Source organism: Lissotriton helveticus, chromosome 4_1, assembly GCF_964261635.1.
Source record: "Lissotriton helveticus chromosome 4_1, aLisHel1.1, whole genome shotgun sequence".
Classification (NCBI taxonomy): domain Eukaryota; kingdom Metazoa; phylum Chordata; class Amphibia; order Caudata; family Salamandridae; genus Lissotriton; species Lissotriton helveticus.
Genome location: NC_136063.1, coordinates 37,769,145 through 37,782,898, shown reverse-complemented (window position 1 = coordinate 37,782,898; position 13,754 = coordinate 37,769,145). Strand labels below are relative to the sequence as shown.

Below are 13,754 nucleotides of genomic sequence, written 5' to 3'. Positions count from 1 at the left end.
TACGCAATGCAATCAACTTCTGATCTTCTTCCGTCACCTGGGACCCTTGCATAAAGTCTTCGAAGTCCTCAAGCCATTCCTGCCATCTGAGGCCCATTCCTCCTCCAGCTACAAGTGCAAGTGGTTCAGGAGGGCGTAGAAATGAAACACCCATCATGCCAGGTCGACTGGCGCCTGCTGGAGTCGGGGCTTGACGTGCCGTTGAACGTGACATCTTTATTCACAAAGGTGTGTACTTATAGCTGTCCTCAGGCAATCACTTGCGGGGAAATCAGCTTCCTCCAATCACTCACTCAGTGGCGTTGCGGCTATTTCCCTGTGTGCACTCACTGCAGGAGGACGTGAAATTGCAGAATACCCGTCTGTTGTCATCTTTATGGGTCACCGCTGTGTGAAGACAAGCTTGTGGCATTCAATTGGCACGTTCCAGGGTTGCAGTTGCCAAGGCTTGTTTGTAGAATCACTTTTGCCAATGCTTGTTTGCAGACTCACTTTTGCCAATGTTTGTTTGCAGAATCACTTTTCCAGGTTTGCAGTTGCCAAAGCTTGTTTGCAGAATCACTGCTGCCTGACCCTAAAATGGCTGCCCTCTATCTGTGACAGGGAATGGAGCCAATGCCTGACCCCAAAATGGCCACCGCCGTCGAGATCTCGTCTCCCACGAGATTTGGCTCGAGCTTTCACTCCCCGGGCCTCATTGGTCACAAACAGGCACTCACCGGGCAGGCTGTCACAGCAGCATGATGCGGTGGCTCGAGGTGTGCTCCCGGCGTCCTCCGCTCACTCCTGGTGGCAGGTAAGACCGGGGTAGGCTCCCGGCATCAGGCTTCAACTTCTCTCGGCATACGAGGCTGGGGTGGACACCCAGACCTCGGCGTGCACTCATGCCAGTAGAACGCCGTCCTCCACAGCACGTGGACTGGTTGCAGGGCCGCAGTTGTATAAACTTTAGTGCGGTCACTTCCACGGGGAGGAACACCCCGTTAATTATGCTCAGCGTGTCGGCCAGGTCGCACACGCGGCGGGACAGGATGAGAGCTACTCGTTGGAGATAGCGCGTTCAGGCCATGCGCTGAAATCCCACCCTCGTCGCCAGCTGTCGAGTCGTGAGTCATAAATGAGACTCGGACTATGTATCTCTGGTAGATTTTTATTCATGCGTCTCTACCTTACTTGGCCCTACTCTACTCATTTCCCTCCTTGACCCCTCCCTATCCGGTTCCTCCCACAACTCCACCCCCTAACTACTAGAGTGCTCACAAACACTCTTACATCACTGAGCAGCGTCTCTGTGAGGGTAGGAACACAGCTTGTGTCACGTGCGAGAGGGGTCTAGTGTGCTCTTTGGTGAAAGAAGCAGAGGGACTGATCTCCTCCACTGTGACACCCCAGGCAGTGATTGTAGTTCTGGGGACTCTAGGTGTCATTGTGTCCCTTTCAAACTGAAACTACACTAGGTGTCCCTCAGCTCTTTAACCTAAAAATGTGGAGTCCGGGGTGCAACTAATATGGAGAGCAGGGGGAGTGATGGACTCACGAAGGACAGGGGTGGGTAAGTACCTGGAAAGTGGTTAGAAGTAACACAGAGGTGGGGGGCAGAAGCAACAAGACAGCACAGCACAGCCAGGGGAAGCAACACAGTGTGTTCAGGGAGATAAGTAAACTAATGGGAAGAGCGAGCAATGTGGAACATGGGGTGGGGGAAACGTATACAGGTGCGGGAAGGGGAAAGGCATACAGTCAAAATAGAAGGGAAGAGAGGCACACTAAGTAGACAGTTGGAAAATACATGCACTATTGTGGAGTGCTTAAACAAAAAGAAAAATCCAGCTCCTGAAAAATCAGCAGTGGAAGAACTCCACGCTCCACTAGAGGGACAAACACAAGGATATGAAAGAAAGCTTTCACAAGCTAATAAGTAAGAAGCAAGCAAAAAAGAGTGACGAGGAAGCCAACAAAGAGCACATGTACTTCTAGGAGGTGGGACCTAAATACCCCTGATGCAGTATTAGAGTGCTGCAAACTCCCTAGATGACCTTTCAAGAGAAGACACCACCTAAACCAACAACAAATCTGTCTCACTGAAAATTGTGCAGGTACACAGAAAGACTTGTGGGAGCTGCACTCTTTATATGCAGTGCAGAAACGCATCCCAGCATGCCTTAGATTACATTCAGTATTACGTTTGCATAGTCAGACCTGATTTCACTAACTCTGGAACAATGCTAACTATAATAGTTAAACCTTTCAATAAACCCAGCATTCCCAAAAAAAATTGCCGAACCAAGTTGTGCCCTCCTGGACTTGAGGACTGTGCTTAATGAAAATGTAACAGAACCTCAATGAAGAAAAGAGCACTATGAGAAACATCCAAGGAAGTACTGAAGGGCAATCCATACAATGCCATTGCCCAAGTGGAATTTGACTGAAGCTAGCACAGTTGAATCTCAGGCACAATCAATCAATCATTCAGTTTATTTAGAAAATAACATTTGAATCAAATATATGCAAGTTCAAAAGTCAAAGCAACATAAAAAACCTGGCAAAATATTCCACAGTTTAACACTCACCTCCTCTGATTAGTTACACATCTTTTCCCCTCCGTCAACTATCCATGTTGTAAGTCAACATAACAACTATGCTACACCTACCTCAACCTCATGCACCAACATAGTAGGCACTGAGTAGGGAGAATGTGATTCTACCAAAGGTACAATGAGTGGCAGTGTGCAATTAAAGGGTGCTACAAAGGAACCCCATGAATGGGTGGCAGTCCAAGACGTTCTAAACATTATCATCTCCACAGCCACAGTCCACTAAGCCATTGGGATCCTGTGGGATATTGCAGTCTGCCTGAGGCAGAAGAGGAGACTTTGGGGCATATTATCAAGCACGGCGTTAACATTATCGCCACTTTAGCGGCAGAAAACTGCTGCTGAAGCGCCGATAATGGGCTTGATAATATGAAGTAGAGAATAGCCATAGAAGCCCAGGTTCACACCAGAACCTGGGCTTCTATGGGAATTAACATGGGCATATTATCTAGCCCCTTATCGCCGCTTTAGCTGCAGTTTTCTGCAGCTACAGCGGCGATAATGTTTTTCTGCAGCTAAAGCGGCGATAATGTTAACACCGTTTCTTGATAATATTCCCCTGCATATCTAGTAAAATTAAAAACAATGTGGAATGTGGACTCAATCAGCCTGCCAGCCAACCCACTCCAAGAGCATCGGAACTCTAGCCAAGAAAGAGGCTCTCGCTCATAGCTGGAGCTCAGATGCTGTGAGTATTGATCCTTTATAAACATCTGTCTACTGTTGTTGTCTCTTGCCATGTTCACGAGGAGCAAAAACACACAGTGCCCACACCACAATTACTCATTCAATATTCAAGAAGGGTAAGAAACCAGTTTATTGTAACCACCCTTAGACAGCATTACTCAGTGTCTATCATTTTATGCTTTTTTTCAAATTTTCAAAAAATCATAACAGAATAAAGGACTACGTATTGGAATATTTACAAGACTAAATACACTTTGTACATACATCAAAAAACAAACATTATTTACACACTAAAAAACGTTTCTGCATCAAACATTACAAAAAATTATAATACTTACATCACAACCAAAAAATATTCCAATAAAAAACATGAAGAAAAATGATTTCCAAGGGGGTATAAGCAACTTAATCGCTTGTAAACGCTTAAATACTGGACCAGCCGGTCCTAGTGTCGTGAAGTTGACAATTTATTCCACCCAAGAAAGACTGCAGGCCACAATGTGTGTAGTGAGTCGATGGAAGAGAGTTTTATGAGCCTATCTATGAAGAGATGTGATGTCGTGCGTAAGCGACCAGAGAGGTGATGTTATTTTCTCCACGATCGCAATGCTTTTTAGTTTGGTTTTGGTGAGGGAAAGAAGTGTCTAAGATAGAGAGCGCACAGTTTACACTGACTAAACTCCTCAAGGCTCTTTGTGAATCAACCATGGTGTGTACATGGTTGTAGAATCATTCAGAAGCAAACAACCACAGGAAGCTGGTAAGCAACCTGGGCTTAGGTTATGTACTTTAGAAAGGGGTTTGGGGAGAATAAAACATATAGGGTGCTACATAGCCCCATCCCAACCAGAGGAGCAATCTGGCGCTGGGTGGTTTACACCAAAAAGGGGGGTGATATCAGGAGAGTGAGTAATTCAAATGGGACTATGCGCCAGGCAGGGATACTGTCAAATGACTAACATAGTTCCAAATGGGTGAAATAACAGTCGGATATGAAAGGGAAGATAGTGATAAGAGTTGCTGTCATACAGTTTTTAAGGCATATATGCTACTGCTATGCAAATACAGGTTATTAGAGAACAAGAAGTCGAAGAAGAATCTAGGTTGGCAACCTGCACAGAAACTTCAAAATCCTTAAAGATCAAGACTTCTTTGCCTCCTGAGAGGCTAAAACAGGACAGCTTTTTATGTATGGCTTTGCACCCCAAGTTTCTTTCAAGCACTTGCAAAAGCAGGCGAGCACAGTTGGGTTAGCCGTAGATACAGTGTGAATCTGTAGCTAGAACATCTAGAAATGCATACGGTTGGAAGGTGGGTTTTTGGGCGGTGTAGGTAGTCATTTAACACCAGCAATAAGCCCACCAACATGGTACTGGGTCCTAAATAGGGTCTCTATAAATGAGTCCCTTGCTCAACCCTTGGTAGCTGGTAGCGAGCAATAAGGCTTAACTTAGGAGACCGCAATGAAAAGCCTTTAAAAACACCATTACAGTAAATAAGTAAGACACTACACACAATAAAAAACCCACACCACTTAGTAAAAATAGGGAATATTGTTATCGTCAAAATGACACCAAAACTATCACAATTCAATGTAGGGAACCGAAGATATGGATTACTAAAGAATAAACACTTTCTAGTGCTTAGAAACCAATGGAGCAACTTCTGGACATCTGGTCGTGCCTGACTGGTACAAAGTCAAAGTCTGAGGTCGACAGTGATTCAGCTCTACCCAGATACTCCACACATGAGGCCTGGGTGAAAATGTTACCTTCCCATTTAGAAACTTTCCTGGAGATTTTTCTGCCAGGTGCCCTTGATGCTCTCTGCCAGTCCGGACTCTGTAAGGTTTAGTCGGCTTGACTTTCTGAAAGCTCATGATCAAACCCTGGAAGTCTGACTTCTGGAGCTCTTCAGCGGGACAAATCTGGAATCCGGGTGGGTTTGAGGTTAAAGGTGGCCAGCTTGGCCCTCGCGGTCGAGTCTGTCCCCTTATGGAGCTTTTCCAAAACCTTTCCCAAACTTGTAGCGGTCTTAGTGGGTTCCTAGGGTCCAAAACACAAATCCGAGGGTCTGAAATTTCCTAAAAGGTCCTTGGCAAGGTTGAACCTCAATTCCCACAATGCTCTTGGTCAAGCCCTTAAAACTCCACTGGACACAATCCAGGGGGGGGACTCTGGCTGGAGAAGGGTCAGTTAAGCTCTGTTAACCCGTAACTGCTGGGAGTCCACTCCTTTCTTCTTCTTGGAGCAAGGCAAAGTCCTCAGAACTGTAGTCCCAGATATTGCAGCAGGCGCAGTCTTCACCAGGCAGGCCCATGGGTGCAGTTCATGATTCCAGTAGGACAATCTTCCTTCTTCTTGCATTTTCATGCAGTAGAACTGAGGGGCTCTGCGCCTCCCACATATTTATCCGAGGTTCTCTGGTGACAAGCAGGGAAGCACCTCTGTCCAATGAGGAGCAGGGCAACACCCCAAAACATGACAACTTCCTCCAAAGTGTGGCATAGTCTTGTCCCAGAAAGCAACACTCTCTAAAACTCCATCATGGCTGTAATTCCTGCAGAACAGTAAGAGTTAACTAAACCAAACACAGAGTATTGCGTATTTCCATAAAGTACACCTACTCGCGTCTGTGAATTTCTTCCTTAAGCCTCCCATCTGGCCCTGGGCCTGACTAGCAGAGCCCAGGGCACAGTCAGAGTCAGCTACCGCCAGTGTCAGTCAGCACAAAATAAATGGGGGTGAACAGGCCAAAAAAAGGTTGTTTCTAACATAAACAGTGCTTATTACTCACCTCTCTGCCTTAACAACCCTGCAAGAAGTAGGTCTATATATAGTACTGCTAAATGTTCATGAAAATTGATGACATCATGAACATTCTGTTTTCTAGCTGGAAAATTCAAAGGGATTGTTAATGATTCAGGTACATAATTTCACCATTTAAAATAATAATTGCCCCTGCCCCCAGGATATCTACACTCGGAGATAAAGATTGTCACTTATTGGGTGGTATTTCCACGTTGCCTTTCCACCACTTCTGTTGTATGCATTCAGTATGGCCGTAGTTTCAATGAGCAGGTTCCCCACAATGTGTGCTTAGCCTGCCATTGCTTTGTATGAATAAACCCTCCATTCTATCCCCTCAGTGATTTAAAAGGATGCCCTGTCTGTATCTGACATCATCACAGTTAATTAAACTTATAGGAGTCACTTACCGACCCATTTTATTTGCCATCACTCCAAAGAGGCTGGTGCAAATGAGGTAAGAGATACTTGCTGGCACAAGGGCCAAACCTAGAAAACAAAAAAAGACTTGAAAATAGCCATATGTTACATTAATGTGTCGGCACTCCAAAGATGGCTGGTGCCAAAGAGGTTAGACACCCTTGCTTGCTGAAGGGCCAAACCTAGAAAACAAAAACAGACTTCAAAATAGTCATATTGTATATCTATGAGAGATACATGTACGCTCAAAATGGAAAGGTACACTTAGTGCAACATGGTCACCTGGCAGACTATGAAAAAGAGTGACACATCAAAGCAGTCTTATGGTGATAACGTAAGCTGTGGGCGGAATCCTAATAATTCCAATGCGATCTGGCCCTAAAGGGTCTGAAACCCCTCAGTGCTTCAAGTCAGTGTCCAGGACACTCCAAAACAAAGCATCTGAGGTTCCTGAGCCCAAAACTCCTCTCCACAGTTCAACCTGGGTGTCTATCATCATCTGAAATAGACACACTACTACAGTCCCATAGGTCGGAATAGGGTTGGGTCACAACATACTGGGCCAGATGCATCAAGCAAAAAACCGGTCGCAAAGGGGCAGATTCTCAGAATCTGCCCCTTTGCGACCGGTATTTTTGTATTTGGGATGCATCATCCCAAATGCAAAAATCGGAAATAGAGAATTCGCTACATTGCGATTGTTTGCATTTAAGGAATCTCAAATTGAGATTCCTTAAATGCAATGCATGAAAGTTTCAAAAATAGCGAATTCGCTAATAGGGCACGCAAATTACCACGAAGTACAACTTCATGGTAATTTGCAAAAACTTTGAAAAATGCACTTTTGTTCATATTTCAAAGTTTCATGTTGCGCACACACATGCCCTAAGGGCATGTGTGTGCGCAACATATGTGCATAGATCAAAATCAGGGGTGCAACAGGGTGTCATTTTGACACCCTTGCACCCTTGAAATTGCATGAGCAATTTGCGAGTACCTACTGGTACTCGCTAATTGCTCATGCAATCTCCAATACATTCCTATGGGCCTGTAGGCCCATAGGAATGTATGGGGAGGTATTCATTAATTGCGACTCCCAATTTGTGAGTCGCAATTAAGGAATTCTAAGGAATCGCTATTTTTGTAGTGATTGCTTGATGCATTCCATTTTGCTATTCCTTATTAGCGATTCCTTATTTTTCGCTAATAAGGAATCGCAAAATGGATGCTTGATGCATCTGGCCCACTCTGTTTTGAGCAAATCGTCAGATGATGCCCAAAGAATGCTGCAAAGATGAATGAAGTTTAGAGCACTGATATAGAGATCCGGGTTCAAAGGTGTGGGAGCGGGAGCGGAAGAAGAAAGCACAACCCTACCTTTTTGGATGTCTGTTATGGCTGACATGGTTAAACGAAGATGATGGGTCCAATAAATGAGGAAAAATCGTGGAGATTGATAATAGTGCCCAGACTGTGGCAGCTACGGTCAGGGAACTTAGAATACCTGTCGGTCTAGCACTTCAGTAGAGCAAAAGGAAAGTGGTCATGCTGGAACTGGAATACAACACAACTACAATGGAGCTAAAAGAAAGCCTCAGATTGGGCCTGGCCTCAAGAATGTCTCATTCAACTTATGGCCATTACAGTGAGAGAATCAGGGCAAAGTAACTACCTAGTACCAACCTTTGCTACACACGTTTGTATGCTGCTACATATATTCTGACAAAAACACCCTAGTCCCTAGCCACACATGCACAATCCCAGTTGATGAATGTCTGCTTATTTAGTGCGAAAATATGAGTCCATTGCCGGGGGAGGTGGGTGGCGGGTGGAGGAAGGGTAGGATGTGATGGACATTCTGATGTGACATGCTTACTATGTTTCTTTGGTTTGGAAATGCAAATACAAATATTTAAACAATAAAATAAAATATGAGTCCATGTCCCCAGAGACAACCTACTTTCAGTTCTCAAATTTCAATTACCTAATACATTCTACTGGCTGTAGTTTTGGATAACTTTAATTGGACCGTGCACTAAAGTTGCACAGAGTTATGGTGTACCAATGACATGGGTTCACTGGTGCACTCAACATTCACCATAACCCTACTCATTTCTCTCAACCCAACGAAGGCAGCTGCTGATGGTTATAGGCCAATCAGCTAACCTTTAGAAGTCTAGACATAGTACTACTAGTCAGATTACCTCAAAGCCAACGAAGTTTTGCATGGAGGGCAAAGTTGCAGACTGCACGGAACAGAAAATCAGAGAAAGGTGGGTAGAGAACTTGTTAGGAATAGCACACTCAATGTCAAGACGTCCTTTCAGGCCTAGAAGGAGAGAAACAGCAAGAGACTGAAAGGGCGAGAGATAGAGAGACACACAGGCATACATACACATTGACACTTTTTGCATGCAGTTTTTGGGACAAACATTCACTATTTAGCTCCCATACATTTCCTTCATCCTCTCTATATATACAAACAAGCATTGGCATAGCCAATAGGTCTCGCATTTGGGACCTTATAAGTGTTTAGCCATGCAACAGTTGATGTTGTTGCACCAAGGATATTGTGCTGGATAACTAAAGGCGCGACCTATTGCCCCTGCCCTTCCGTAGTTGGGAGGGGTACAACCAAGATAAGGTCGACTGGGGGAGGGGCTTATAAAGATGCAATGCTTAGCAACGTCACATTAATATGTAGCAGCGGGGCAGCTGTTGTCTTTGAGGGAAAAGATAAGGGGTGCAGGGGCTGTGCTGCTGAAAGCGGAAAGAATGCCTTGGCAGCATTGCATGCTGGGGCTTGCCGTAAAAGTGGTGGAGGGTCGTTTGTAAAGGGGGGCTGTTTACAGCTGGGCCCTTCTCAAGCTTCGCCCAGCAAGCATCGTTCAAAGGGAGCTCCTTGGGGGAGCAGCTGCTGGGGGCAATCAAGGTCACAGAAAGAGACTTGGATGAAAAATGCATTCCAGCCAGTCCCTCCCCCTTCCACCCTCTGTGGGAAAAAGCCAAGGAGCTGGAGGAAGGGAACAAAAGAGGGGCTTCGAGGGAGCCTGGAGTAGCACTGGGATAAGGTCTGTGAGAGGGGGCTGAATGGAGAGCTGTGATTGGCCAGGAGAGGTGCTCTGAGGGAGCCTGGGGATGGGATGGGGTAAGGTTGGTGAGAGGGGGCTGAATGGAGAGCTGTGATTGGCCAGGAGAGGTGCTTTGAGGGAGCCTGGGGATGGGATGGGGTAAGGTCTGTGAGAGGGGGCTGAATGGAGAGCTGTGATTGGCCAGGAGAGGTGCTCTGAGGGAGCCTGGGGATGGGATGGGGTAAGGTTGGTGAGAGGGGGCTGAATGGAGAGCTGTGATTGGCCAGGAGAGGTGCATTGAGGGAGCCTGGGGATGGGATGGGGTAAGGTCTGTGAGAGGGGGCTGAATGGAGAGCTGTGATTGGCCAGGAGAGGTGCTTCGAGGGAGCCTGGGGATGGGATGGGATAAGGTCTGTGAGAGGGGGCTGAATGGAGAGCTGTGATTGGCCAGGAGAGGTGCTTTGAGGGAGCCTGGGGATGGGATGGGGTAAGGTCTGTGAGAGGGGGCTGAATGGAGAGCTGTGATTGGCCAGGAGAGGTGCTTTGAGGGAGCCTGGGGATGGGATGGGGTAAGGTCTGTGAGAGGGGGCTGAATGGAGAGCTGTGATTGGCCAGGAGAGGTGCTTTGAGGGAGCCTGGGGATGGGAAGGGGATAAGGTCTGTGAGAGGGGGCTGAATGGAGAGCTGTGATTGGCCAGGAGAGGTGCTTCAAAGGAGCCTGGAGAGGCGCTGGGATAAGGTCTGTGAGAGGGGGCTGAATGGAGAGCTGTGATTGGCCAGGAGAGGTGCTTTGAGGGAGCCTGGGGATGGGAAGGGGATAAGGTCTGTGAGAGGGGGCTGAATGGAGAGCTGTGAATGGCCAGGAGAGGTGCTTCAAAGGAGCCTGGAGAGGCGCTGGGATAAGGTCTGTGAGAGGGGGCTGAATGGAGAGCTGTGAATGGCCAGGAGAGGTGCTTTGAGGGAGCCTGGGGATGGGATGGGGTGAGGTTGGTGAGAGGGGGCTGAATGGAGAGCTGTGATTGGCCAGGAGAGGTGCTTTGAGGGAGCCTGGGGATGGGATGGGATAAGGTCTGTGAGAGGGGGCTGAATGGAGAGCTGGCGATTGACCACGAGAGGTGCTCCGAGGGAGCCTGGAGAGGCGCTGGGATAAGGTCTGTAAGAGGGGGCTGAGAGGAGGGCTGTCTGTGACTGGAAGAGGGGCTTCGGGGAGTCTGGGGATACGATTTGGTAAGGTCTGTGAGGTGGGCTGAGAAGACGGCTGTGAGAGGCCGAGAGAGGGGCTTCGTGGAGCCTGCAGAGGGGTTGGGATAAGGTCTGAGAGGAGGACTGTGAGTGGTTAGGTGAGGGGTTTCAGGTCTTTTGTAAGGGGCTGGGTCTCAGATGTTTGTGAGGGTACATGGAGGAGACATGAGGGTTGGAAGCTGGGGTGTGAGAGCTGCTGGAAGAGGAGGGGTGAGGGTGGCTGAAGAGGGGCCGATAATGCTGTGATGCGCTTGGGTTTTGGATCACAAGGGTCTTGAAAGTGTTTTTGAAAGACTATGGGAGAAGGGCATGATAGTAGTTGTTAGAAAGAGCAGGAGGAGGAGCAGTGAGAGTGCCTCGAAGAGGTTGACAGGCATACAGATGCTTTTACAGAACCTTGAAGAGGGCTTTCGGGATTCTAATAAAGGACTGGCAAGTGGATGTTGAGGGTCTAAGATAGTTTTGTGAGAGGAGGAGAGTGCGGCCGGTGTGACCAGGTGCTCTTCTATGATTAGTGCGACAGGTGCAGTGGCACCAAGGACCAGTGATCTGAGGAATCAACTGCACCCCAGATACCTCTGTGTTACTCTGCCCATTCTGGGAGCCCAGGGGCCATTTTTTGTGCATGCATTAGTGACCGGAGCACCCTTGCACCCCACTCGTTGGGGGAGGCAAGAAGAGTGGGAAAGGGGCTAGAGGATAAAGAGAGTGAGATAGAAGTGTGGGCGGGCTAGAAGAGAGGGTGGGAAAGGGAAGAATTGGGAAAGTGAGAAGGGGCGAGGAGTGAAGCTGGGAGAAGGCCTGTGAGATGGTATGTGTCTACAGCTCATGGGAAATTGAGGGAGGTGGTGTGTGTGTGTACCAAACTACAAAATAGCTCAGTCAAACAGAAAATACAAAACTTCAAGGTCCGAATCAAGGTTAGATAAAAAGAGAAACACTTCATGGATGTTCAAGAACACAAAAGGTCTGAGAATCTAAAGTTACCAGTCAGCAAAAGTTGTTTCAGTGTTGCAGCACAGGTACCAAATGTTTAAAGCAGAGGCAAGGATCTCCCCTTCTAAATGAAAACAAGCTAGCTCGCCTCACGCAGCAGCAGGGTTGGCGCTCACGCATTGCGCAGCAGCAGGGGGGATGAGGAGGGCCTACACAATTCACTTGCGGATGTGATAATTGCTACCATATGGCGCAGCTCGCTCCCACAAGTGAATCGCCACACGTGCAGGCGTTGCCTTTGAAGGCAATGGAACGCATGCACGTTTTTGGCTGAAAAGCCAAAGCCATTGCTAAAGGTCTTTTTGCCTACCAGCGCATGTGTGCTGCTAAGGCGAGACCTAAAAACACTCACTCTTCCTCTGTACGGTCCCGTCATCTCCTGCAGCCCAGCCACCTCCAGCAGATGACTGATGTCGGAGATAAAACAATCATGAAGCACTTAGGACATTATCTGGATTGAATCGCTCAGTCTTTTCTCACGCTAAACCTCTCATGGAAAGTGGAATTTGAAATCTCTTGTGCACTGAGCCCATCATAAATGTCTCTTAAGGCTCCACAGTAGTCTCACCCATGAACTTACATGGTACATCTCACTTGCGGGTTCTCACAGGCACTCTCACACATGGCAACTCTCTCACGCATCAACTCTCATTCACTCTTTGCCAGTATATAGAACTTTTCCCATAGGATCTGCATGAAGGACTGGTCTATCAAACAGGGACCTTATGCCTTTTCTTGCTGATAGAATTTCCCACATAGCTGTTCACACTAGAACTCTGCCGTAGGACATCCCACACGAAATACACCTCACAGCCACACTGGGGCTCAAATTCATAAGATGCATACCAGATATTGGGCCAGATGTAGGAAAGGTTTTTTTGCAAAATCAGGTTATTTGGTTTGTAACAAAGGCAAATTACGATTCTGTAACATGTTAACAAATCACAATTTGTGTTTTGAAGTACATAACAAATCGGTATTTGGTAGGGGCGTGTTTGGAATGGAATGCATTAATATTTTGTGACCAGAATCTGGTTGCCAAACAGGATCCAGCAACCACTGCCTACTGTTAAAAAATGTTAATTGAACTTTTGATTCTTTTTTTTTTTTGCATACCATTTAGTTTCAAGGAGAATGGGCCGTAATGCAAACAATAGCAAAGTGGTCTGCTGACCCGAGCAGGTCACCATCCCTGTAATGGCTACGGAATATAGTGGATCGGAATTTGCACCTTACTCAAGAGCATAACACAGATCCCTGCAGCTTGCACGATGCAGGCAATCCCCAATACTTCAATTCGCCCCAACCCTTCTGAGGGTCCCATTAAGCCCTAGGATGACATCGATATCTATGCGATATGGGAAAACAAGGTAGGGTCCCTCATCACATTCTCTAGGGGGGGCAAATCATTTTGCATTATGCCACTGGGAATACAACATTCACATTCATGAGGTAGGTCAAATTGCGACCCACTACAATTTGGTATTTTGCAAACCAACCTATTAGTACAGAGAACAGTTTGCAAAATACAACAATGATTGCAAATATACTGGTAACAAATTGCAAGCAGTATTTTGCAACCAGTTTGTAGTACATTTGGCCCATCATTAATAACATAAGGCATAGGACTTTTCACACAGGGCATAGCATTCAAAGCCTGTGGCATAGGACCTCTAACACAGGACATCTTCTTCATTGACTCACACATTAGGCCCTTGTTAGATTTGAGGGTCTCTAGTTGGCACAAGTTGGTACTTGTGACAAATAGGGACCCTTTCCTCTAGTCAGGGTAAGGGGGCACACTCCTAAAATAAAATAACCCCTGCCCACACCCTTCAATCAATCAATAATTTTTAAAGCGCACTACATACCCGTGAGGGTCTCAAGGCGCTGGGGGGGGGGGGGGTGGCTACTGATCGAACAGCCAGGTCTTTAGT

The 13,754-nt window shown here is 46.9% G+C and overlaps 1 protein-coding gene across 1 annotated transcript in view; it reads right to left on the bottom strand.

The window, feature by feature from the left end:
- LOC144827835 (chromaffin granule amine transporter-like) overlaps positions 1-13,754 on the bottom strand; it is a 548,688-nt gene that overhangs the window by 121,659 nt on the left and 413,275 nt on the right. The window contains exon 10 of the mRNA XM_078686001.1: positions 6,499-6,577. Within this exon, the coding sequence (XP_078542127.1) occupies positions 6,499-6,577 (79 nt within the window). The remainder of the gene's footprint in view (positions 1-6,498; positions 6,578-13,754) is intronic.